The sequence below is a fragment of the Salmo salar genome, chromosome 22 (assembly GCF_965601325.2).
Source record: "Salmo salar chromosome 22, fSalSal1, whole genome shotgun sequence".
NCBI classification, from domain to species: Eukaryota; Metazoa; Chordata; class Actinopteri; order Salmoniformes; family Salmonidae; genus Salmo; species Salmo salar.
Window position 1 is genome coordinate 30,752,338 of NC_138312.1, and position 26,210 is coordinate 30,778,547.

A 26,210-nucleotide genomic window follows, 5' to 3' on the forward strand; every position below is an offset into this window, starting at 1 on the left:
ACTGTTCTCTCTGCTACTGCACGGCAAGCGGTACCAATGCACCAAGTCTAGAACCAACAGGACCCTGAACAGCTTCTACCCACAAGCCATTAGACTGCTAAATAGTTAGTTAAATAGTTAACCAAATAGCTACCTGGACTATCCGCATTGACCCTTTCAGCACTAACTTTTTTGACTCATCACTTATGGTGTTGCTACTGTTTATTATCTGTCCTGTTGACTAGTCACTTTATTCCTAGTTATATGTACATATATACCTCAATTACCCCATACCCCTGCACATCGACTCAGTACCGGTACCCCATGTTTGGCCTCCTGAGTGGCGCAATGGTCAAAGGCACGGCATTGCAGTGGTAGAGGTGTCAATACAGACCCAGGTTCGATCCTGGGCTGTATCACAACTGGCCAAGATCAGGAATCACATAGGGTGAAGCACAATTGGCCCAGCGTCGTCCAGGTCAGGGGGGGGTTTGGTCGGGAGGGGGCTTTACAAGTAGACTGTCATTGTAAATAATAATTTGTTCTTAACTGACTTGCCTAGTTAAATAAAGGTTTAATTAAAAAATGATATATAGCCAAGTTATCGTTACTCATTGCGTATTTATTATGAATTTTATTATTATGTGTTATTACTTTTCTATTATTTCTCTATTTTCTTTCTCTCTGCATTGTTGGGAATGTGCCCATAAGTAAGCATTTCAATGTTAGTCTACACATGTTGTTTAAAGAGCATGTGACAAATACAAATGTGATTTGATTTGGACAGTGGGCAGTGCTAGAGGGTTTCCAACACAAACCAGAAGAAACCACAAAACCGCATGCTCCTTCACTCATTCACTCATTACATTAATCAAATGATCACGTTGGAGGTGCCAACTGAGGGAGCGTCAATATTTCAGTTAAGGCCTCTCTCTCATTAATGCCAGAGAGAAAGGTATGAAAGACTGTTTGTTGATGTGATGCGCTACCTCTCCACCTAGCCTGTTCTAGTGATCCCTGGGACCTCTCCCTGCCGTGCCTCTGGAACCAAGGGAGAGCTGGAGCGCAGGGAGATTCAGGGGGGATTCATCCATAGCTTCAGATGTGAAAAAAATACTTACATTGTACAATAACCTCTTAACAGAATTTACAACATTTTCTATTACATTTCATTTCTATATTCCAATGTGAAAAATTCCTGACAAACGTAATCTGCCAAAATATTTTCAACTCCATTTTTGGTGTGTTACAGGTAACAAAAAAAAACTTTAGGATCAAAACAATCATGTTTTCCAACAGCAGTTATGGGCATATAAGACATATAACACTTAACATATAACATCATGGCCTCTTAACTGACCCTCATTTGTCTTTAACAGCTAATAGCCTAATTGCTCTGTAGGTTTATTGGCACAGGGAGAGCCTGTCCCTCACATTTGTTATGATACATTTTGTCATAACAGATGTCACAGTCCTTGGTGCAAATATAGATGTATGATGGGATGTCATGGAGACATGACTGAAAGATGAAGCAAACCTTATACCTTATAAATCCATTAAAATGAAATGTCCATTGTCCATTTAATTTCTATGGATACATATTTAAACTGAAATGCAGGGAAAAGAGATATGGATGAATACAATTGACAAATAACTTCACAATGGTTATTGACTCCTGAGTGAAATATGGTGTCATGGTTAACTAGTAAGGAAAGAAAATGTATAAAAATGACAGAATAGAGACACAATCAAAATGAACAAGAGTCCATCATTGATTTAACAGTGACAACATCATTAGTTTGAAATTAAATGCAAAAGACAAATGTCCTGTTGGTCGTCATTGAGATTTGGATGGGACGGGATTGTTATTTGTTGCTATGCAAATATCACTTGACACCTCTTGGAGAGCTCTTTGAAGAGGGAAAACGGTCACCGCTGCAAACTGTTGTGTCTGCATTTGCAATAAGATTAGATATGGCCTTCACTTGAACCCGTGGAGGGAGATCTTCCAAAACCATCCGTTTGATTGATTTTCAGACGGTATTGGGGCGCTTTGATCTTGGATTATTATACAGAATGAAGAAAGAAACAACAACAAAATGTAACCACCAGCTCAACAAATTTCCAAATACTTGCAATGAAATAGTAGTAGACCACCTATCATAAAAAGACAAATTGTGGATATTTGGCCATTAGTGAAATCAGGCTAATTCGGCACAAAGAAAAAACATTCTCCCAGATGTTCATATAGCCTACACTACTGTAGCCTATATACTATATGCTGCAAATACGCATCCAAAATAACACTGTTTTTTTTTTTACTGTAGTAATTTTGCAGTGTAACTGCAGTTAGTGGACAGTATAACTGCAGTAAGCTGCAGTTATTCTGCAATTACTGCATCCAAAATACCACAGTGTACTGCAGTTACTGCACTTTTAATGCAGTTTCAAAACTGCAATATTTTTTTGTAAGGGTAAATTATTCAGGTTAACCATATAGTAAATGTCTATGTCCCTCGCCCCTCCTCTCTTTCTGTCACTCACTGGGCGGATTCGATTATGCTGAGCTGCAGGGGACCAGGCAAAGGCCGGTCAAGTAATCGGGAGAAATGAGCGCCATTCTCAAATCAAATAGTAATCGAACATTTTGTCAACCGGGCAGCATGGTGCATCGCCCAGCTCTTTTCCATAAAATAAATGTTATAATAAAAAAATAAAAAAAATGCATTGGCAAGGCAGATAAAGCGTTTAGGCCTAATATCAAAACCAATCACCTTTGGATGAGAAAACACAGAATCCTACTATTTATGTTACTGCAAGTGCTTAATTACGTCACTTTTGTTTTGAGCCGACTTCGCCGTGGACTTTTAACAGGGCGCTTGGCTCTAGCCCGGGAGGCAGCCCGGTTCCAAATCGAATGCAATCAATTTAACTTTCAGCCAATGCAAAACACGCCAACACTGGCGCCCGGGCGAGATTAATCTAGCCCTCTCATTGACACACATGCGCGCACACACAGACGGTTCTTACTTTATCTGTACTGTGAAATCTCTCCAAAACGAGATGCTGCCAAGAATGTGTCGATTGGTTCACCGCACACTTCAAAGGATATCCAGTCATAGCGTTCGAGGCAATCAGTGAAGACAAGGATGCAGAAGGGATACAGCCGAAGCCCGTATTTTGGAATTAATAATTTCTACAATCCATTTTTTTAATCCACTTTTATTTCTTCACAACAATATAAAACACGTTATGAAGTTTTTTTTTTTTCTTCAGAAAATTAGACTGACTTTGTGCTGAGACCAGTTAAAAAACTAAGTTGGCCGCAGAAGCACGCAAAAGTCATGGCCGCTTTTCCGGGGACCGACCACTTTCTAAACCCTTTCTTACAGGTGAGGAAAATCAGTTGGAATTGTTTTTAGTGGAATTTGGTATGGGAGAGTCATTTCAGTGTTAGCCTTCTTTAGAGTACATTTTGAAATTGTCAAGTGCAATTGTTGATACATTTTCTCCCAATATATTTATAGGAATTCGTCTGGATTAATTTGTTAGAAGCAGTATTTTACCTTAAAATATTTACTCTATTTTAGTTAATTAAATACATTGACTACATCAATACAATTATAACACATATTTTAGAAATAGAGATGTAGAAGTCCACAGTAAAAGGTCACCACTGTTCTATAGTTTCTCTATATTATCACATTAGAAAGAAGGTCTAAGTTCTGTGTTATCACTATAATATCTTGATTTTGTATGTGGTTTTTGCTCAGGAATATCCAATTCAATAGTGTACAGCATGTCTAACATCCATTCTCTCTATACCCCATAGGACCGCACACCCAGCTCCTCTCCTGAGAACGGGCCCCATCCCCTCTCCTCCTTCCTGGCCCGACCCTGTGGCCAAGCCCGGCTGGGGGGCAGTGGACTGGGGCAGGAACGGCCACACTCATCCTATGAAGGGACCATGAGCTCCATGACTGGGATGCTCCAGCTATTGGGCAATGAAGTGGCCCAGACCTCCAGTCTAGGGGTCCAACAGGTGGCAACTCTGACAGTGCCAAAACTACATTTTCCTGGACACGTCCAGAGCGGACTGGACCTTCATCCCCACCAGCACCACCACCTCCATGAGCTGCCTCTCACCCCTCCTGCTGAGGCCTCCTCCACCCCGGCTGCCTACGCCTTTGAGCTCCCCCCAGTGAAGATGCTCGCTCCTCAGGTCCAGGTTAGCTCTCATACTCCATTCTTCCACCCCCAGCACAATGTTATGGGGGAGAACTTTCCTAACTTCCTCCAAGGTTCCACAGCAAGACACCCCCACCACCCTGGTCGGCATACAGAGGAAGGTCAGCAGTGGTGGATATTACCCCAGACCACCAGCAGCCCCCATGGTCATCAGCAACCTCATGGCCAGAGCCACCATCACCACCCTCACCCCTTTGCCCTGGACAGACAGCTGGTGTTGGGGAACCAGCCTCAGATTGCAGCCCTCCTCCAAGGCTCCTCCAAGTGCCTGCTGGGCTCCACACGCTGCTGCAGGCGCTGCAAGTGCCCCAACTGCCTGGCCTCCTCTGGGGGCACAGGGGCTCCAGCTAACGCTGAGGAACCAGGCCAGAGGAGGCTCTACATCTGCCACTTGCCCGAGTGTGGCAAGGTGTACAAGAAGACCTCCCACCTGAAGGCCCATCTGCGCTGGCATGCCGTGGAGCGACCTTTCATCTGCAGCTGGATCTTCTGCGGGAAGAACTTCACACGCTCAGATGAGCTGCAGAGGCACCTGCGCACACATACTGGGGAAAAGCGCTTCGGCTGACAGACGTGTGGGAAGAGGTTCATGCGGAGCGACCACCTGGCAAAACACGAGAAGACCCACCAGGGGGGAGGGGCCACGACAGCCACGACACCCAACAGGAGGCTCCACAGCCACAGGGTGGCACCAGAGGACCAGCCAGGAACATCAAGAAGGAGTAGAGAAAATACCAAAAGCCAAGTGACTCGCAGTCAGTCTGGTGTGTTTTATTGAGAACCCCAGCTCCTGTCTCTGTGTGTGTGGAGTTCAGGCCATGAGAACCTCAGAAAGAGCAGAAACACAGAAGGGCCAGTGTGGAGACAGAGTCAAGGGCAGACCAATGGCCTTTCTCTGGAGAAAGAGACTTCTTACAAACACACAAACCTTTACACCATCAAACCATTGTCATGACAACATGTTTGTCATGGTCATTGTAGCCAGCATTGTCACTGGGCCGCCAGCAGGAGGCCTGTGATCTTCAGAGGCTGTTCTGTTCAGCATGACTGCCTGTGTGGACATTGGCAATAAAAGCAGAAGAGTTGTGGTGGTTGAATATTCCTTTCTCATGGAACTCTAATGGAGATAACTGGTCTCAGAGAGGGACCAAAGACATCAGGGAGGAAGTCAGAATATAAATAATTTTGGAAATAATGCTGTAATGCTGTTTACAATGGCTATTTTCATTCAGTCTGCCAGTAGAGAATATCTGAATGCGGTGTTATGGTTTTCAATAACACCACACTAGAATGTATTGTACTAATTAAGGACCAAATTCTATTTTGGATAAGTAAAAAGTAACGGTTTATTGGCCTTATTTCTTAACTGTGTATTTTTGGGACATTTGTATTGATATAATACAATGTATTGTAAATTAATTAGATATATTAGTCAATTTAGCATGATGCACAGGATAACTGACGTTAGTTGTAATTTGGTTGTCAGAAAGCCAAAATAATAGTGTGATTCAATTAACACTGATCTACATTACATGAGTATAAAATCAGAAATAATCAAAACTATGTTTGAGTAAAACAAACTGTTTGAGCTTGGTTTCATTCAAGTAAAACAATAAAAGCCTGAACACTTTCAGTAATGTCACGGATTCCCTCGGTACTGCTGGTCATTCCATGCACCAGCTTCTGAGGTCTACTTCACCGGACTCTAGGCATCGCTGGACTGTTTCATTACGCTCACCTGGTTCCCATTCCCCCTGATTAGTAATTGTATATATGTGCCCTCTGTTCACCATTGTTTTGTTCGGTTATTGTTCCCAGGTCCGTTGTTCTTGTGAGTACCTGTACTTTGTTTTGGCTTTTGCACTGCGTGTTTTGTGAACTCGTTATTACGGGTCTCGTCCTGTGCATTGTTATTACGGGTCTCATCCCGTGTATTTATTAGAGGTTGTACCTCGCTCTTTAGTTTGGGTTACATCCCTGTGTTTTTGTATACGTGTTTGTTTTGGGATTCGTCCCCGTTCCTCTTCATGGCATGTTGTATTTTGGGTGGAGTATTGAAACCCCCTATTACGTATTCCTGCGCCTGTCTCCAATCACTTCTACAACGTGACAAGTAATGATAACTCAAATGATTGTTTAGCCATTTTGTCAACTGTTGTCAATTACTGTTGACAGCATATTTGAACATGTGCGTGAGCATCTTCTATCATCAGGTAGACATCTATCACCAAGCGCCCTATTTTGAGCATTTAAAGTTGTCCCTCAACTCACCATTTGAGGAAGCTAAATACCTGTAGTATTTTTCCAATACCCTCCCAAAGCCTGTTAGGTAGGCAAAATGAACCGCATGCACATTAAACAAATCACCAGTGGATGTGAAATGTTATTGTTTAGTCTTATACTGAATAAATTGAATTACTCTTGCTTAGCGGTGCTATTGTTCACTTTTTTATTGTTCCTGTGTGGTGGAAGTATTCATCTCACAAAGGCAACAGTTAGTGTTGGCTTTGTGAAGGAAATGGTCATTCTGGGAATTTCCAGGATATTTAAGTCATCTCACTATCAGTTTCTTTTTGGCAGTCTTATAACGTAACATGACCAGAAGTATGATGGGGAGAAACAGCAGCAGTGTTTCAGAAAGTTTTTTTATTATGATCCCACAGCAGATTATTTCCATTCATGACACTGACAGATGAGCACGCCCTCTATCCGTGTTCCCCTTTCCCCTCTCTCCAGAGTTTACAGTGGGCTTTGTATGGGTTTACGTGTGTTTTCTTCAGATAACGTTGGAACAATGGCAGGGTTAAAGTGGCCCCTTAAATGAAGGAAAAGTATGCATACCGAGCAACACAGTAATAATGGATAGACTAGACAATCATGACTGCTCAAGCCCTGGACAAATTCAGTCCCACAATCAAGCTCAAATATATCTCCAGCCCACAATGTCAACACTCTTGACCCAAAGGCTGCTTTATGAAATGGTGAGGATGAATTCAGAATAGGAGGATAGCTATTTAGGAAGAAGGACAGAGAATAGATATGGCATTACCTCCCCACTGCTGTTTTACTTTCCTTGTTGTGCAAAGTGATAAAAGCTGTCACACGTAGCAGTAGCATAAAGGTAATATGGTCCCCGTGTTTAAGAAAAAGCAACAGGAAAGGGCTGGCGACTTAAGTGGTAGTTCCCAAATGTCTATTTCTATATGAAAACAAATGGTGTTAAGAATGTCACCATATGAGTGATGCTGTAGAAACGGTTTCCAGTGTGAATAGGAACCGTTGCAATGCAGATGCATTCCACCAGTCACACGCATACCAACATGCACACACACACAGAGACCATTGGTTACTTTTCCTTTTCTCTCACAGAAACACCAGAGGGCTGCATTTCTGCTTCACTTCTCGCATCCCAATAGTAAGTACAGGTTACAAAATAGTAGAAAATGTAATACGATAACAGAAATACCAACAAAAAAATCCTAATTAGAAGCTAGAGATACCATAGTAATCGTAATATGTTATTAGGGTAATCACAAGAGTTGTGCTAGTGAACCTGTCTGAACTAACCCCGCCCCAGGCCCCCTGCCTGTCCTAAGTGGAGTGGAGCCAGGTTAACCAGGGCTCTATCAGCCTGCCCCCTCATTCGCTCTGGAGTGAAGGTTACACTAGGTACAGATCTAGGATCAGCTTCCTCATCCCCCAAACCTAACCTGGGGGAAATTCTAAACTGACCTAAGATCAGCGTCTAGGGGCAACTTCACCCTACACCCCTTCATTCAGGCTGTGAAGTCAAAGGTTATCACAGGTTATCAGCACTCATGCTCATGCAGAGAGAGTTCAGTTAGCTGATCCAGGTTGCCTGGGCGATGTGATGCGTAAGCCCCTCCCTCCCCCGGCATGGCTCCATGGTAACAGTCAGTACCCCCCTGAGAAGACCAGAGTAGACAGAGGCAGCGTGTTCAGTTACATACACATAGTGGAGTCATACCTGGGCCAAGAGGCCTAATATGTCAACTTTTATATCAAAGCCTTTATTACATAATCCGTTTGTACATCTGTGCAGTCTGAGTCATATTCCAAATGTAAGTATGTATCTGCTCCCGAGTGGTGCTGCGGTCTAAGGCACTGTATCTCAGTGCAAGAGCTGTCACTGCAGTTCCTGGTTCATATCCAGCCTGCATCACGTCCGGCTGTGATTGGGAGTCCCATAGGGCGGTGCACAATTTGGCCCAGCGTCATCCGGGTTTGGCTGGGATAGGCCGTCAACCCAGTGACAGGACTACACTTTTTTTTTCCAAAGGCCCCAAAAGTTCCCTATCCCCCTGTCTGCATCTACCAGAGAGAAAGAGTTGAGGAACTAAATGAAGTGTGGAAACATGCATGACAAGCCTCTGATAAGAGCCCTGAAATCAAACCCATTTCCTCATTTTAATGGGGAGAGTCTGGCTAAATAAGATAAACCACCAGTAAGGGCACTGGGCTAGTTATCCCTGGCAACTGACTGGAGAACATTGGGACAAAGGAATGTTTTTAACCCCTGAGCCTATCCAAAACTGACTAAGGATCAGATTGTCTGCTGAAGATGAAGTCAACCTCAGAGTTTTCTGACTTGGGATCAGCGGGACTTGACAGCAATCTTTATCTTTATGGTTTCTATAGTATTTCTAGGAACTGACCATAGATCAATATGACAGCCAGCCAGGGTGCCGTTAGTAGTGTAACCCCAGCTGGGAACAACAACAGGATATCTCCATTCGGACAGAGGATAGGACTGGCCCAGTCATTTCCCTCTAGCACTGGCAACCACGACAACCCGGGCCAATGGCCAGGGGAATAATATGATAAAACAGTAAAGAACCTGGGGAAGAGCTGAGTTCACAGCTATTTATAAACTAAACTAGTCACTGATCTGTAGTGATGAGAGAGTTTAATGACAGATATCCGGCACATTTTTTTATTTAACTAGGCAAGTCAGTTAAGAACAAATTCTTATTTACACTGACGGCCTACCCCAGCAACACTGGGCCAATTGTGCGCTGCCCTATGGGACTCCCAATCACAGCCAGTTGGAATCGAACCAGGGTTTTTAGTGACAACTCTAGCCTTCGACCGCTGCGCCACTCAGGAGCCCAAATGGCAGTGAGTCCTAAGTTAACTCAGACTTTCCCGTAATGTAAATCATGCTTTGATTATATTTCTGTAGAAATAGGATTTTGTCAATGTGGATAGCAGTATATCACTGCTATACTACGAGTGTTGGAGTCAGTGGGTTCTTATTGTATTTCTCTGTAGTGTGGTTGAATACCTGTAAGCTGTGCTGGGTAGGGGGGCACAGGCCGTTGGACACCCCCTGGCAGTGCCTGGCCTCATGGGACAAGCTGAGCTTCAGAGGGAGGTGAGAGGGACGGGGTGTTGCAGGGCTAAGGTACAGTGGGGACTGAAAGAGAAAAAAGAGGGGTGAGTAAGAGAAAGACAGACATGGAGAGAGATAAATAATTAGGTAATTAGATTAAATATTTACACTTTAGTCATTTAGCAGACGCTCTTATCCAGATTGACTTACAGTAGTGAATGCATACATTTCATACATTATTTCTTTTTTTTGTACTGGCCCCCCGTGGGAATCGAACCCACAACCCTGGCATTGCAAACACCATGCTCTACCAACTGAGCCACAGGGAAGGAATATATTCTTACCAGTGGCTACTGACACTATTGTATCTTCACTTTCTGTGGTCAGCCTCCCAAATGGCACCCTATTCAATAGGGCTTCGGTTCCCTACTATTATTAGTGCCTACCTGTGTGTCTGCAGTGGGTCCCTGGCTGGGCAGGTGCAGGGAGGGCAGAGAGGTGTTGTAGGAGTGCAGGTAAGGTAGCCGGTGGCGGTCAATGGAGGCCGAGGAGTGGGGTCGCAGGCCAGAGGTCGTTGCCACGGGCGCCCTCATGGCTCGTCCCAGGCTGTTGGACTCCCTGCGCTGGTACTCTATAGGAGACTGGAGAGCTATGGACCACAGGAGATGGGGGAGGACAGGAGGTTAGTTGTAGGGAGAAGTGAGATACAATCATGCAGTTGATGCTTAACAAATGGTACTATTCATTTGTTTATTGAGCGTCTATAAATGTATCCATATACGACAGAATCAGTCAATTGATACAGTGTTGCTCCCCTATTGCAAATACTTAATAAACACAGCTTAAAAATATCCTGAAATGTTTCATCATATTTTCAAACATGCACTGAGTGTACAAAACATTAGGAACACCTTCCTAATATTGAGCTGCACCCCCTTTTGCCCTCAGAACAGCCTCAATTCGTCGAGCCATGGACTCTACAAGGTGTTGAAAGGGTTCCACAGGGATGCTGGCCCGTGTTGACTCCAATGCTTCCCACAGTTGTGTCAAGTTTGCTTGATGTCCTTTGGGTGGTGGACCATTCTTGATGCACACAGGAAACTGTTGAGTGTGAAAAACCAAGTAGTGTTGCAGTTCTTGGCACACTCAAACCAGTGCGCCTGGCACCTACTACCATACCCCGTTCAAAGGCACTTCAATAGTTTTTCTTGCCCATTCACTCTCTGAATGGCAGACACACAATCCATGTCTCACTTGTCTCAAGGCTTTAAAATCCATCTTTAACCGGTCTCCTCCCCTTCATCTACACCGATTGAAGTGGATTGAACAAGTGACTTCAATAAGGGGTCCTAGCTTTTACCTGGATTCACCCGGTCAGTCTATGTCATGGAAATGTTTTGTATACTTGTGTAAACATCAGAGAAAAAAGTAGTACACTAAATAGGGAATAGGATGTCATTTGGAACACATGATGTATGTGGCCCTGGGTCCAGCTGTCAGCAGCAGTACCGTTGAGGAAGTTCCTCTGTGTCTCCAGGATCTGGACCAGGTCGTTGACCCAGGCCCTCCGCGTCTCAGGGGACGATGCCTGTAGGACGAAGCGCGTCACGCTCCCATCGGGCCCGCGGGACGTCAGCACCAGACGACATGGGTCCTCCTCACAGTGGTCCTCCACACCCAGACAACTGAGCTGCAGTAGAGAGAGACAAGGGTCACACACACACACACACACACACACACACACACACACACACACACACACACACACACACACACACACACACACACACACACACACACACACACGCGCGCGCCCAGAAACACAAACACACACAGTACTCCGTCATTCTTACCTTGATGCTGTTTTTAAATGTGTACCCTGGCAGAGAGAAGCCTTTCTTCCTGTCGATTGGCTCACTGATAATGACCAGCTGTTCAAACAGGAAGACACGCCTCTCCTTGGCACGAGACAGGAAGCTGCTGTCCTGCTCACTGACTGTAAAGGTGTCCTGCTGGAGCAGCTTCCCCTGGGCTGTGATCTTCCCCTGAGAGAGAAAGAAAGAAAAACACTCATTTGAGTCATATAGCAGACACTCTTATCCAGAGCGACTTACAGTAGTGAGTGAATACATTTACATACTTTTCTGTACTCATCATGTATAATGTTTTTGTTTGACAAGTGATATCAAACTGGTTTCCACCTGTTTTCAGTAATCTCATACATGCTTGCCAACTGTACTAGAAAACAGCGTCTGGTGTCTGATATCTCACCTCAAAGCCCTGCAGCCTGCCCACATTCATCATATCATTACAGCGCTTGGGCACGAAACACATCACCTCCACCGCTCTCTGTGTGTGGAGGGAGGGTAGAGAGGGGGGAGAGAGAGGGGGAGAGGGGGGGGAAGAGAGAGGGAGGGGGGGGAGAGAGAATTATGGTTTGCAACTTAAAACAGTATTTTTTTTCTCGTTCTCCAACAGAGCTGTGTACATGAGAGAGAACTCTGTGTGCAGTTCACAGTAATATCACAAGTAAGTGTTGGAAATGTTTTGACCATGACTGTTTGTACCATGGTTTTGGGAGAACTCTCACCTCCAGCTCTGAGGTATCCCTTCCTGCTTTGGTGTAGTACTTCAGGAAGTCCTGAGGGAGCCAATCAGAGAATAGTTACTGAATGTTTCAGAGGGATTTCTGAACAAAATGGGACTGTAGTGTATCTTGTGTTTCATCATGTAAGAGCGACATATTATCCACAGTGAGATGAGGGAGCTGATAAGAGGACTTGGGACTCTTGGGACAAAAGCTTTCAACATTCATCTCTAAATCACAGTAAAAGCTCCCACAATGCTGGGGGGGCAGGCTGCTTATTCTCCAGTCACTCACAATTTGTCTTTCTTCCTGCCTTTCTTTCTCTTCATCTCTTCCAGTGACACGTCATTCAATACAGCTCCATTACACGATGACTCAAATCAGCTAGGGCTAGATGACATCATGCTAATTATACCAGTTCTTTTCCATATTCCAGAGGGATTTCAAACACACACGTATATGCACACAGGCACACAGGCCGACGCGCTTGGACAAGTACACATACAGAAGCGCACGCAAACACACACACACACACACCTTGAGCAGTAGTTGGTATTTCATGATCCTCTGTACTGGTTTGATGAGCAGGTCGTTGAGTTGTAGTCTGTGGCCCAGCTGCTGCCTCAGCTCCTACAGAACCAGACAGGTTAGCTCCTCATAGCAACACACACATAGGACACACACATAACTAAGGGCAGCTTCGGGTCAGTCAGACAGAACCCACTGAACAAAAATGGATTGAATCAACGTTGTTTCAACGCCATTTCAACAACAAAAAATGTATGTGATGATGTTCAATCAACATGGAAAACTGATTGGATTTTCAGAAAACGTCTTTTTTTGTTGATTTCACATTGAATTCAAGTTAGTTGACAACTCAACCAAATGTAAATCAAAACTAGATGTTGAACTGACGTCTGTGCCCAGTGGGAAGACATACAGAACTAAGGGCAGGTTTGGGTCAGTCAGACATAAACAGACATAGAATTAGCACTTAAGATACAAACAACCCAAACCAGAGTTAGAGGAATTGGGCTAGAATGATGCCTGAGTGGGATTCAAGTGCTCTTAAACTGTCCTTGTAGTTGTACTGTGAAGAGTCACTCACCTCGAAGTAGGTCTCGATATACTCTGAGACAATGTGCTCTGACTTGGGCTTGTTCTGACAGTACACTACGTACATGTGGAGACGCCGCTCCTAGAGGTCCAAAAACAAACACAGAGATGATGAGAGAGCTATACCAGATGGTGGCGCCTGTGGTCCCTGTGTGTGAGCAGGTCTGTGTGTGTGTTGGTGTGTAGGCTAAGTGTCTCCCCCATTATGGATGCTCTAACCCTCTTATTCCTCTGTTTGACTCGGTTCTCCTTCCCCTCCAGGCCCTTTTGAAATCTGTTAAATAAGAGGAGGAACTTTGCCTTATTAAATGGTTCCGGCAGCTTGGGAAGAATCGTTTAATTCACTGTTGCTTAATAAACTTGCTGGACTAATGAAGGAACAGAGAGAGAGAGACAGGGAAGTGGGAGAGAGAAAGAGAGCGAGTATGTGCGTGTGTCTATAGAAAATAATGTAAGAATGTGTGTATGTGTGCATGGACTATTTCCTGCCAAGGTCCTGCTCTTCTCACTCGGCCTCATTTTTTCTGTGAGATCCTGACCTTCACACACAAACCCAGCTGTGTGTGTGTGTGTGTGTGTGTGTGTGTGTGTGGTGTGTGTGTGTGTGTGTGTGTATGCGCACGTCTGTGTGTTTGTGTGTGTGCACTAAGTACAAACACAGCTGTTTATTTGCTTTGAATGTCATTTATCTGTCATTATGGCTCATTTGGTTCTGCAGTTTCACAAACAGCCTGGCGTTTGAACACTGGCTCTTTGTAACTGGACCTGTTAGCTGACCGTAGCACAGCACAAAGCCCTGTAGGATAATTATGCCTGCACTTATTATTATTCTACTGGCTTTCGCCTCTCCTCTCCTCCAGGCAGCCTGAACGATCAAGACACATCTGGATGGCAGTGAACCAGAGACGGGGACAGTAAACACAGTAGTACTCTGAAGAGACCAGGACTTCTTACCAGACACACAGAGGGACACCCTGGAACTTCATTCCAAATACAAGAAAACAGAATCAAAGACCATGTAAGGGGCTAGGTTGTCATGGTGCGCCCGCAAACAAAGAGTTACACTTATGCAAACACATACACGAATGCACACACACACACAGACTCACATGCTTGATGAAGAGTTGGGCCAGTCTGTCGGGCTCAGACACACACTTCTCCAGCTCCCCCAGGAGATAGCTGTGACACACAGAGCAGAGAGGAGGGTCGAACACCAATATACACTCGTCTACACACACACAGGCAGAGGGGAAGAGACACACAGATACACACGCAACTATACACATGGAAACAGATACACACAGAAACACAGAAGGAGCGAGAGAAACAGCTCTGACAGGCTTTCCCGAGACCACACACACACACACACACACACACAGGAAATATCTGACAGCCATGTGGATTCAGTGTGAGAGCATCAGACTTATATGATACGTGCTGATGAACATGCTCCAGTCTCAGTGAGCTCTCACACACACTCCACACACGCTCTTCACATAAACAGCGCTCAGTATTCACATTCACATACACACACACGTTTAGCCAAGAGCGTGAGACCTACTCTTTATGCCAGTCATAGATCTGGTGGATGTTCCCGAACACTATCTTGTCTTTGCCCTTCATGTCCTCTGGAATCCCGTGAGTGGCCATGCTGGCCATGTAGCCCTGGGCAGAGTAGAAGACACACACACTACCTCAGGACAGGAAGTACTGCTACTTCACAGGAGGGCATCTGGCTATAGTCATCATTGTGTAATATGGTAGAGACAATAGCATAATAACTTCTATGGCATAACAAAAAAAAGGAGACTTTAGGTGTACTGTACTTTATATCACAAAAATAACTAATAGGGGGTCAGCATAAAAAATGTCACATGATCGATTTGTCACACACCTCTACTATGAGGCCCAGGTCGTCCACATACAACTTCTCTGTCTCTATCAGCTCTGTCAGCACATATCTGAGAGAGAGAGAGAGATGAGTTGGCTGTAGTAATAGAGGGCAGCCATGAAACAGCGTCTTCTCTCATCACAGTGAGGGATGGGGTTCTCCCAGAGTGGAGCCAGCACTTCCATCACACCGTTAGCTCTCATTAGGACACAGCATACTGAATTACATCCCAACTGACACCATATTCCCTGTATAGTACACTACCAGGGACTTAATGACTGCAGCACCAGGAGCACTTAGATGCTGCATTATACTGTGGTGGAAAACTGACAGTCCATTAATGGGATAGGGACCACAAGACTGGACACATTGTGGGTTCACGTGGAGGTCACAACCACCTACATGCTCTTCTCTAAGGCACTCCTCCTGTCCTCCTCACTGTCCATGGTGGCTGACCATTGGCTGGTCGAGTCATCAATCAGGGAGGAGCCATCTTCTTCTCCTGGGAGAATAGTGGAATAATGTTGGTTCTGAAAGAAGAGGGTGGAGAGGTGAGCTCATACATGTATTCACTCCAGGTCTGTTGACTGTAAGCATATGTCTGCTATACAAAAAAAGCATAGAGTCCAGGCCCGACAGACAGTTCATGAATTGGACCTATGGCTGGTAGCTCCTAATCCAGGAAGCAGACGTCCATGGGAAGGAGAGGGAGGAAGTAGGTAGACTCCTCAAGACAAGGCCAGCACCCTGTGGGCTGTTCCAGGAGGGAGACTCCTCAGGGCAACTCCAGCATCCTGTAGGCTGTTCCAGGAGGGAGACTCCTCAGGACAACTCCAGCACCCTGTAGGCTATTCCAGGAGGGAGACTCCTCACTACTTATCCCCTCTGAAAAAAAACTGCCTGCCGTGACACTTAGTCTACACCCCCTGTACTCTGATAGCAATAAGCACTTTTCCATTTATTTTCCTTTCTCTCTTTCTTGCCTAGGTGATAGCAGGCTGAAATAGCAAGAGATTAATATTTCAAAGAATAAATAAGTCTTCACCTCAAATACAGGCTAATCTCTGAATAGGAATAAGAATGTAATCTTCTCTTTCTAAGACTTCAGCCACCCCTGTATTTATCTGCACCACCGCTCAACCCCTCTCTCTACTACACTAACACTCCCCATTGTCAATTTATGGACCAGTTCTATCTCTCTCTCTCTTTCTCTCTCTCTCTCCTGGCCTTGTCTTGTCCCCCTACTTCCTCTCTCACGTTCCCTCTCTATGACCTGTTTTTAATGCTGGGTTAAGTTATCCTTCCATCACTTTCACCTCCTTCGTGACCAATCCAGGCCTGGTTAGGCTCAACAAAACCCCCAATCATGACAAGATCCTGAATTGCCACACACACACAAATGGGTGCTGATGTCCATGATAGCCATATCGCGTCTGACTCATGCTTCCTCGTATCCTAATGTTACCACTGCCAGGCAGCCCACAGACAGTAGGTCTTTTCACCAGTACCTAAGCTATGTTAAAGGGATCGCAGAGCTCCTGATGGACCTAGTGAGGTAGCCTATTCATGGCAGCTCAGCTCAGGGTCATCTCTTCTGACCGCGAAGGGGAGGTAAAGGCAATGGCAGAGCTGTGATAAGAGTCCTAAAGATTTAGATATTTATTGACCCTCATGGAGCGTTTCAGTGGTTAGAATGTGTCATGGGGTGTAAACGCTGGAGTTTCAGTAAGAGTTAAGAGGGGGGAGGGATTGAGAAAACATTTCCAGCCTGGCCATTCCCCCTAGCACTTCCTCAAGCCCCCCCCCCCCATTTCCTCTTCTTCCGTCCCGTGAATTCTCCAGTCTCTCTAAGCCTGACCTAGACTCACCCAAGACACCCTGTTCTGACCTCCAGTCCCCCTCTACCTCCCTATTTCCTCCCCTTGACAGCCTCCCCTGGTTTCTCTTCTATCCCTATTACCCACGTATCCCTCAACCCCTCTCTACCCCTACCCCTGCTCCCTAACCATGTTATATCCAGCATCCCTGTAGCTCTTTCTCTAACACCCACGTCTTAGTCTTCCCTGGACCTCTACTCTACTAACCCCCCTCCACCCACCCCTCCAGCCCTCCACCCCCAGCTCTGAACCTGTTTTCAGCTCCCCAGTGAGTCTGTGGACGCATTAGGCTGTCCGGGGCTGATCTGCTGCCTCGCTGCTTGATCACTTCCAGATGCAGCCTGGAAAATCCCACAGGATTGATCCCACTGCACAGGGCTTTCTTAAATGTTCTTTAGATTTAAAGTGGTGAGAGTTTTTTCCTGATTGTTTGAGGGCGAGAGCGTGTGTGCGTGTGTGTGTATTTATGTGTTTTTGTGTGCATGTGCGTGAAATAACTGATAAGGCAAAGTTGTTCTTTGAAGATAATGTTTGGGTGAATGGGAGTTACTGCCAGATACACTGAATATACTGTACAGCATTCCCAGTGACTATGGATTTGCGGGGGAAACTGTTATGTTTTATAAACATTAGCTATACTAATTTAGCATACTCCTCTGGTTTGTTTGATGACTCTAGCATTGCTTATGTGTTCTGTTTGAATGTTAATGCTCTAATTTCCAGGATTTTTGCATTAACCAATAAGCGGTTGCCCAGCAACAGAGGTATCTCAGGTTACATGAGGACAGACTTGATGTTTTCTGACCTTACATCTATTTATGGTTAATTCTCCTCCGCTTTCTCTGTGGGTCAGGATTCTTTTTCTCTCTTTCTCTCTCTACCTCTCTTACTTTCTTTTGTTATTTCTCTCTCTCTCTCTCTCCTCTTTCTCTCCCTCCCTCTCCCTCCCTCTCCCTCCCTCTCTCTCATCCCTCTTTCCCTCTTTCGCCACCTCCCCCCACTCTCTCCTTATTGAATATTGATAGGGGTTTTAAAGTGAGTTGTTTCAGCCTCAGTGCCCGTGTTTGACTAACAGGGAAATGAATGCTCTGACAGCTGTAATACTGTGAGGGAAAAATGTATTTGATCCCCTGCTGATTTTGTATGTTTGCCCACTGACAAAGAAATGATCAGTCTATAATTTCAACAGCAAGAGACAGAATAACAACAAAAAAATCCTGAAAAACTCATGTCAGAAATGTTCTAAATTGATTTGCATTTTAATGTGGGAAATAAGTATTTGACCCCTCTGCAAAACATGACTTAGTACTTGGTGGCAAAACCCTTGTTGGCAATCACAGAGGTCAGATGTTTCTTGTAGTTGGCCACCAGGTTTGCACACATCTCAGGAGGGATTTTGTCCCACTCCTCTTTGCAGATCTTCTCCAAGTCATTCATGTTTCGAGGCTGACGTTTGGCAACTCTATCCTTCAGCTCCCTCCACAGATTTTCTATGGGATTAAGGTCTGGAGACTGGCTAGGCCACTCCAGGACCTTAATGTGCTTCTTCTTGAGCCACTCCTTTGTTGCCTTGGCCGTGTGTTTTGGGTCATTGTCATGCTGGAATACCCATCCACGACCCATTTTCAATGCCCTGGCTGAGGGAAGGAGGTTCTCACCCAAGATTTGACGGTACATGGCCCCGTCCATCATCCCTTTGATGCGGTGAAGTTGTCCTTTCACCTTAGCAGAAAAACACCCCTAAAGCCTAATGTTTCCACCTCCATATTTGACGGTGGGGATGGTGTTCTTGGGGTCATAGGCAGCATTCCTCCTCCTCCAAACACGGCGAGTTGATGCCAAAGAGCTCCATTTTGGTCTCATCTGACCACAACACTTTCACCCAGTTGTCCTCTGAATCATTCAGATGTTTATTGGCAAACTTCAGACGGGCATGTATATGTGCTTTCTTGAGCAGGGGGACCTTGCGGGCGCTGCAGGATTTCAGTCCTTCACGGCGTAGTGTGTTACCAATTGTTTTCTTGGTGACTATGGTCCCAGCTGCCTTGAGATCATTGACAGGATCCTCCCGTGTAGTTCTGGGCTGTTTCCTCACCGTTCTCATGATCATTGCAACTCCACGAGGTGAGATCTTGCATGGAGTCCCAGGCCGAGGGAGATTGACAGTTCTTTTGTGTTTCTTCCATTTGCGAATAATCACATCAACTGTTGTCACCTTCTCACCAAGCTGCTTGGCGATGGTCTTGTAGCCCATTCCAGCCTTGTGTAGGTCTACAATCTTGTCCCTGACATCCTTGGAGAGCTCTTTGGTCTTGGCCATGGTGGAGAGTTTGGAATCTGATTGATTGCTTCTGTGGACAGGTGTCTTTTATACAGGTAACAAGCTGAGATTAGGAGCACTCCCTTTAAGAGTGTGCTCCTAATCTCAGCTTGTTACCTGTATAAAAGACACATGGGAGCCAGAAATCTTTCTGATTGAGAGGGGGTCAAATACTTATTTCCCTCATTAAAATGCAAATCAATTTATAACATTTTTGACATGCGTTTTTCTGGATTTTTTTGTTGTTATTCTGTCTCTCACTGTTCAAATAAACCTACCATAAAAATTATAGACTGATCATTTCTTTGTCAGTGGGCAAACGTACAAAATCAGCAGGGGATCAAAAAAAAAATCCCTCACTGTATCTCTTTGTTCTCTAAATCGCCACAGAATCAGCCTTTGTGTACAGAGCTCTAACAATCAAAATGTATTTGTCACATCTGCCGAAAACAACAAGTGTAGACCTTCCCGTGAAATGCTTACTTACAAGCCCTTAACCAAGAATGCAGTTTTATGAAGAGTTAAGAATATATTTAATAATTAAACTAAAATGAAAAAATATTTTACAAAAAGGAATGCAATAAAATTGCAATAACAGTGCCTTCGGAAAGTATTCAGACCCGTTGACCTTTTCCACATTTCGTTACGTCACAGCCTTATTCTAAAATATATATATTTTTAAAGAATCTTCAGCAATCTACACACAATACCCCATAATGACAAAGCAAAAACAAGTTGTTAGAATTTTTGCAAATTTATAAAAAATAGAAAAGACAAATACCTTATTTACATAAGTTTTCAGACCCTTTGCTATGAGATTCTAAATTGAGCTCAGGTGCATCCTGTTTCCATTGATCATCCTTGAGATGTTTCTACAACTTGATTGGAGTCCACCTGTGGTAAATTCAGTTTATTGGACATGATTTGGAAAGAAACACACCTGTCTATATAAGGTCCCACAGTTGACAGTGCATGTCAGAGCAAAAACCAAGTGATGAGGTTGAAGGAATTGTCCGTAGAGCTCCCGAGACAGGATTGTGTCGTGACACAGATCTGGGGAAGGGTACCAAAACATTTCTGCAGCATTGAAGGTCCCCAAGAGCACAGTGGCCTCCATCATTCTTAAATGGAAGAAGTTTGGAACCACCAAGACTCTTCCTAGAGCTGGCCTCCGAGCCAAACTGAGCAATTGGGGGAGAAGGGCCTTGGTCAGGGAGGTGATCAAGAACCCGATGGTCACTCTGACAGAGCTCCAGAGTTCCTCTGTGGAGATGGGAGAACCTTCCAGAAGGACAACTATCTCTGCAGCACTCCACCAATCAGGCCTTTATGGTTTAGTGGCCAGACGGAAGCCACTCTTCAGTAAAAGACACATGACAGCCTGCTTAGAGTTTGCCAAAAGGCACCTAAAGGACTGTGTGTGTGCGTGTATGTGTGTAACCCTTACCAGACTGTGTGTATCCCTGTCCTGTAGTAGGTCAGATAGGTAGCTGTGACAGAGAGGGTGTGTTGGAGAGTATGCTGCTGGACTCACCAGGCCATCATTCCCCTGCACAACACACAACATACACATACACGCACACACACACATATATATATATATACACACACACACACACACACACACACACACACACACACACACACACACACACACACACACACACACACACCACACACACACACACACGTAACCTATTCACGTTACTTGGGCATTCATATTAAGTCATTGGCGTCAGGGGTTTGTCCTGAAGTGACGTTATCACAATCTTTTTTATAAAAACCTCTGTGTGGATTCCAAGGCTATAGTAGAGAGTAATGCCTCACCAAGTCCACATCAGTGCAGGGGAGGATGGTGTAGTTCTCCCCCTGCTCCAGAGGCCTTCCAAGGGCTTGGCCGTTAGGGAGGAGGGGAGAGGGATGCTTCCCATCCAGCCTGTGGACCTGCCTGTCCTCCTTGCATCCCCCTCCTCCTTTCACTCCTCCTCCTCCCCCCACGCTCAGCTTGCGGACAGGGTTGGTGAGCCACTTCTTCAGGGCACTGACGGAGTGCCGTGACCCACCAGGGGAGGAGGGAGAGCAGGGGCTGGAGATGCCAGAGGCCTGGGGGGCCACAGAGCCTACGGATGGAGTGATGCTGCCCTCACTGCCGGCCACAGAGTACGACTCTACAGGGGATACAGAGAGAGAGAGGTTTTGGTTATTCAGTTATTGAGGTAATTTAGTCCGACTTGATTTAAGCACAGGTTTTTCTATTGGTTACTTCCTTAGAATACCTTGACTTTATAGATTAATGTATTAACAGTACTCCATTTCCCAGTACCAGCTTTAATACCACAGCAACCAGGCCATTTACTGCTTTCTAACCCACACAGAGCTCTCATGTGGATATTGCCTTTCCACCTCACAAAAATGTGCTTAAATGATCTGTTTTAAGCCGATAAAGTATTAATACCAATGTAGCACAGGGAGTCACATGCCGGGCCGAAATAAACCACATTTAATCAACAAATCCACAGGTGGAAACTCACTTCACAGTACAAAGAAAGAAATAGAAAGAACAAGATACTTTGGCTCGGACACTGTTTATCTACAGAGGTGCTATCTGTGTGTGTGTGAGTGTGTGTGTGTGTGTGTGTGTGTATGAGGGGTGGTGGTGGGTGGGGGGGGGGGGGGGTGGGGGGTGGTAGGAGGCATTCTAAGCTATGGAGAGAGCTGTTGATTAGACGTCCTAAAATAGTTCACACGCGACAGCTGACACAGCCATCGAGTCAGCCTACCGATGTGATATCATCACTGAGAGAGAGACAGGAAGAGGAGGAACAAGAGTGTGGAGTGGGTCTGCAGGGAGAAAGGGGTAAACATATTGGAGGAGGTTTATGTTAACACATACTGTATATGTCCTCAACGAGAGTGTGGATATGAGTTTTAAACTCATGCTGTGCTGGGCTGAGTCCGACCCACCCTGTCTTCTCTCTCAGGGGGTAAGGAGTTGGTGTTTACAGAATGGTATACACTGGCTGACCCCACTGTATATTTGGATTCCAGTGAGACATTGCAATGACAGTGAAAACGAGGAAAGGAAGAGGTACAAAGGGGAAAAGGAGTGAGAAAGAGTGAGAGGAATTGAGAGGCAGGAGATGGAGGGACGAGCACACAGTAAAATAGTTTGAGAGGAGAGAGAGGAAGACAAGAGTGAAGAGTTTTCTTGGGAGACGAATGAGGCCTTGAGAGAGTGCAAGAGCTAGCTGACTGAGACACTGTCTGTCTGTAAGTCTGTCTTGTAGTGATGGAAAAGCAGCTGATGTAAATCATGACAGCCAAAGCCAGCCCTAATCACACATTCTATCCTAACCATTGTTTCCTGTACTCCTAACTTAGCATTAGTGGGCTAATACAAGTGCTGTCACTCACTCACACCACAGAATGAATTCCATTAACTAAGCCTTTAGACTATGGAAAAGAGTATGATCTCGAACACACTGTTCTGATTAGGAAGCCCCAACATTAACGTTTGATTTTGTTCTGCTGATCTTAGCAGTGGCTTAAGCTCTTTGTGGCTCTTTGCTGCCACTTTGGCCACCTCCCAGACTCTAACTATGTACCGTTAGCACATTGATTTAAGCTGTAATCATAAAAATGGGGTATCGGGCCCAGAGAAAAGCTGAGACAGAGATCTTCTGTAGAAGTCTGACACAGCCGTTTTTAGGAGTCACCACATTGGCGGTAACATTGTTAATAACATGGCCATTTCTCTGGTACTGTTCACTTTTAATTTATACCCAGCTAGCACGTTTGGTTTCTTGGAAGTTGTGGAAATGTATGTTTTGGTTTCACATTGGTTGTGGGAATGAAGCCATACGTTTCCTGACCGTTAAAACTGAACGTTTTTTAAAGTGGATATTTCATCTGTTCAGGGAACTTTTATTTTTAGGTTGCAGGAAGGTTCTGAGAACGTTTTACTCTGGTTCCTTGAAAGTTTTCCTGGGAAGTTTTATTAATGCTCTGAGAACGGAAACTGTAGGTTATTTTCAGTTTCTTTTAAACTTCCTTAACTTTTACTGAATATTTCAATAAGAGTTTTAATAACACTGCTAGCTTATTTTCGGTGAACTTTTTTTTACTCCAATCACAGATAGGACACATGGAAATTAATTTCCTTGGGCTTTAATCGTGCAAACACTTTTTTTTTTATTGTGACACGACATCAGTGAGATTGAAACCTATAGTCTTCTGTTCTCTATCCATAAAATTAGTCCACTGCACCACCATGATGGAGCGAGAATACAATGTTTTTTTACACATACATTCATTTTGGTCTTTTCAAACAGTCTCCATTTCAAAGGAAACAAGCACACATTAAGATGTGTGGCCAATTAGAGGGCACGGCCAACACACCTGAACACACTTAACAAGATTGAGGATAGAGAGAGTTTTGTTGATGCTGAGAACGGAATGTATTGTAAATGTTTTTACAGTGCATTCAGAAAGTATTCAGACCCCTTCCCTTTCTCCACATTTTGCTACATTACAGCCTTATTCTAAAATTAATTGTTTTCCTCATCAATCTACGCACAATAGCCCATAATGACACAGCAAAAACAGATTTTATAATTTTTTGGAAATGTATTTAAAATAAAATACATATATACCTTATTTACATAAGTATTCAGACCCTTTGGTATGAGACTCAAAATTGAGCTCAGGTGCATCCTGTTTCCATTGATCATCCTTGAGATGTTTCTACAACTTGATTGGAGCCCAAGGCACACACCTGTCTATATAAGGTCCTACAGTTGACAGTGAATGTCAGAGCAAATCCAAGCCATGAGGTCGAAGGAATTGTACCTAGAACTCCACGACAGGATTGTGATGAGCAACAGATCTGGGGAAGGGTACCAAAACATTTATGCAACATTGAAAGGCCCCCAAGAACACAGTGACCTCCATCATTCTTAAATGAAAGAAGTTTGGAACCACCAAGACTCTTCCTAGAGCTGGCTGCCCGGCCAAACTGAGCATTCGGAAAAGGGCCTTGGTCAGGGAGGTGACCAAGAACCCGATATTCACTCTCACAGAGCTCCAGAGTTCCTCTGTGAAGATGGAGAACCTTCCAGAAGTACAACCACCTCTGCAGGACTCCACCAATCAGGCCTTTATGGTAGAGTGGCCAGACAGATGCCACTCTTCAGTAAAATGCGCATGACAGCCCACTTAGAGTTTGCCAAAAAGCACCTAAAGGACTCTCAGAACATGAGAAACAAGATTCTCGTCTGATGAAAGCAAGATTGAACTCTTTGGCCTGAATTTCAAGTGTCATGTCTGGAGGAAACCTGGCACCATCCCTACGTTGAAGGATGGTGGTGGCAACATCATGTTGTGGGGAGATTTTTTCAGCGGCAGGGACTGGGAGACTAGTCAGAATCGAGGGAAAGATGAACGGAGCAAAGTACAGAGAGATCCTTGATGAAAATCTGCTCCAGAGCGCACAGGACCACAGACTGGGGTGAAGGTCCACCTTCCCACAGGAAAACGACCCTAAGCACAGAGCCAAGACACCGCAGGAGTGGCTTTGGGACAAGTCTCTGAATGTCCTTGAGTGACTCAGCCAGACCCTAGACTTGAACCAAATCAAACAGCTCTGGAGAGACCTGAAAATAGCTGTGCAACAACACTCCCCATCCAACCTAACCAAAGATTGGTTCACATCCATGGATCTGAAGGATGCGCTTTTTCATTTAGTCATCTTCTTCAGGATTGGTGGGTCCCCTGCGGGACAGTTGAGGTAATGTTGGCTAATGTGATTAGCATGAGGTTGCAAGTAACAAAAAAATCCAGAAAAACGCATGTCAAAAATGTTATAAAATGATTTTGTATTTGACCCCTCTGCAAAACATGACTTAGTACTTGGTGGCAATCACAGAGGTCAGACATTTCTTGTGGTTGGCCACCAGGTTTGCACACATCTCAGGAGGGATTTTGTCCCACTCCTCTGTGCAGATCTTCTCCAAGTCATTAAGGTTTCGAGGCTGACGTTTGGCAACTCGAAGCTTCAGCTCCCTCCACAGATTTTCTATGGGATTAAGGTCTGGAGACTGGCTAGGCCACTCCAGGACCTTAATGTACTTCTTCTTGAGCCACTCCTTTGTTGCCTTGGCCATGTGTTTTGGGTCATTGTCATGCTGGAATACCCATCCACGACCCATTTTCAATGCCCTGGCTGATGGAAGGAGGTTCTCACCCAAGATTTGACGGTACATGGCCCCGTCAAATGATGCGGTGAAGTTGTCCTGTCCCCTTAGCAGAAAAACACCCCCAAAGCATAATGTTTCCACCTCCATGTTTGACGGTGGAGATGGTGTTCTTGGGGTCATAGGCAGCATTCCTCCTCCTCCAAACACGGCGAGTTGAGTTGATGCCAAAGAGCTCCATTTTGGTCTTATCTGACCAAAACAATTTCACCAGTTGTCCTCTGAATCATTCAGATGTTCATTGGCAAACTTCAGACGGGCATGTATATGTGCTTTCTTGAGCAGGGAGACCTTGCGGGCGCTGCAGGATTTCAGTCCTTCACGGCGTAGTGTGTTACCAATTGTTTTCTTGGTGACTATGGTCCCAGCTGCCTTGAGATCATTGACAAGATCCTCCCGTGTAGTTCTGGGCTGATTCCTCACCGTTCTCATGATCATTGCAACTCCACGAGGTGAGATCTTGCATGGAGCCCCAGGCCGAGGGATATTGACAGTTCTTTTGTGTTTCTTCCATTTGCGAATAATCGCATCAACTGTTGTCACCTTCTCACCAAGCTGCTTGGCGATGGTCTTGTAGCCCATTCCAGC

The 26,210-nt window shown here is 44.9% G+C and overlaps 1 protein-coding gene and 1 pseudogene across 2 annotated transcripts in view; one reads left to right on the forward strand and one right to left on the reverse strand.

Annotated features, from left to right (window-relative positions):
- Window positions 1-3,323: 3,323 nt before the first annotated feature.
- Window positions 3,324-5,005, forward strand: LOC106583227 (transcription factor Sp5-like; annotated as a pseudogene).
- Window positions 5,006-6,853: 1,848 nt separating this feature from the next.
- The window catches only part of LOC106583226 (rho guanine nucleotide exchange factor 25), a 50,010-nt gene continuing 30,653 nt past the window's right edge, over window positions 6,854-26,210 (reverse strand). The window contains exons 2-16 of one of the 2 annotated variants that reach the window (XM_014167150.3): window positions 21,199-21,539; window positions 20,819-20,920; window positions 15,577-15,704; window positions 15,178-15,244; window positions 14,845-14,948; window positions 14,393-14,462; window positions 13,276-13,365; window positions 12,705-12,797; window positions 12,171-12,221; window positions 11,852-11,929; window positions 11,434-11,625; window positions 11,090-11,270; window positions 10,027-10,229; window positions 9,533-9,664; window positions 6,854-8,153 (exon numbers count right to left, since the gene is read on the reverse strand). In XM_014167150.3, the coding sequence (XP_014022625.1) occupies window positions 8,037-8,153; window positions 9,533-9,664; window positions 10,027-10,229; window positions 11,090-11,270; window positions 11,434-11,625; window positions 11,852-11,929; window positions 12,171-12,221; window positions 12,705-12,797; window positions 13,276-13,365; window positions 14,393-14,462; window positions 14,845-14,948; window positions 15,178-15,244; window positions 15,577-15,704; window positions 20,819-20,920; window positions 21,199-21,539 (1,949 nt within the window). In that variant the 3' untranslated portion in view covers window positions 6,854-8,036. The remainder of the gene's footprint in view (window positions 8,154-9,532; window positions 9,665-10,026; window positions 10,230-11,089; window positions 11,271-11,433; window positions 11,626-11,851; window positions 11,930-12,170; window positions 12,222-12,704; window positions 12,798-13,275; window positions 13,366-14,392; window positions 14,463-14,844; window positions 14,949-15,177; window positions 15,245-15,576; window positions 15,705-20,818; window positions 20,921-21,198; window positions 21,540-26,210) is intronic. The other variant, XM_014167151.3, reaches the window with a different exon arrangement.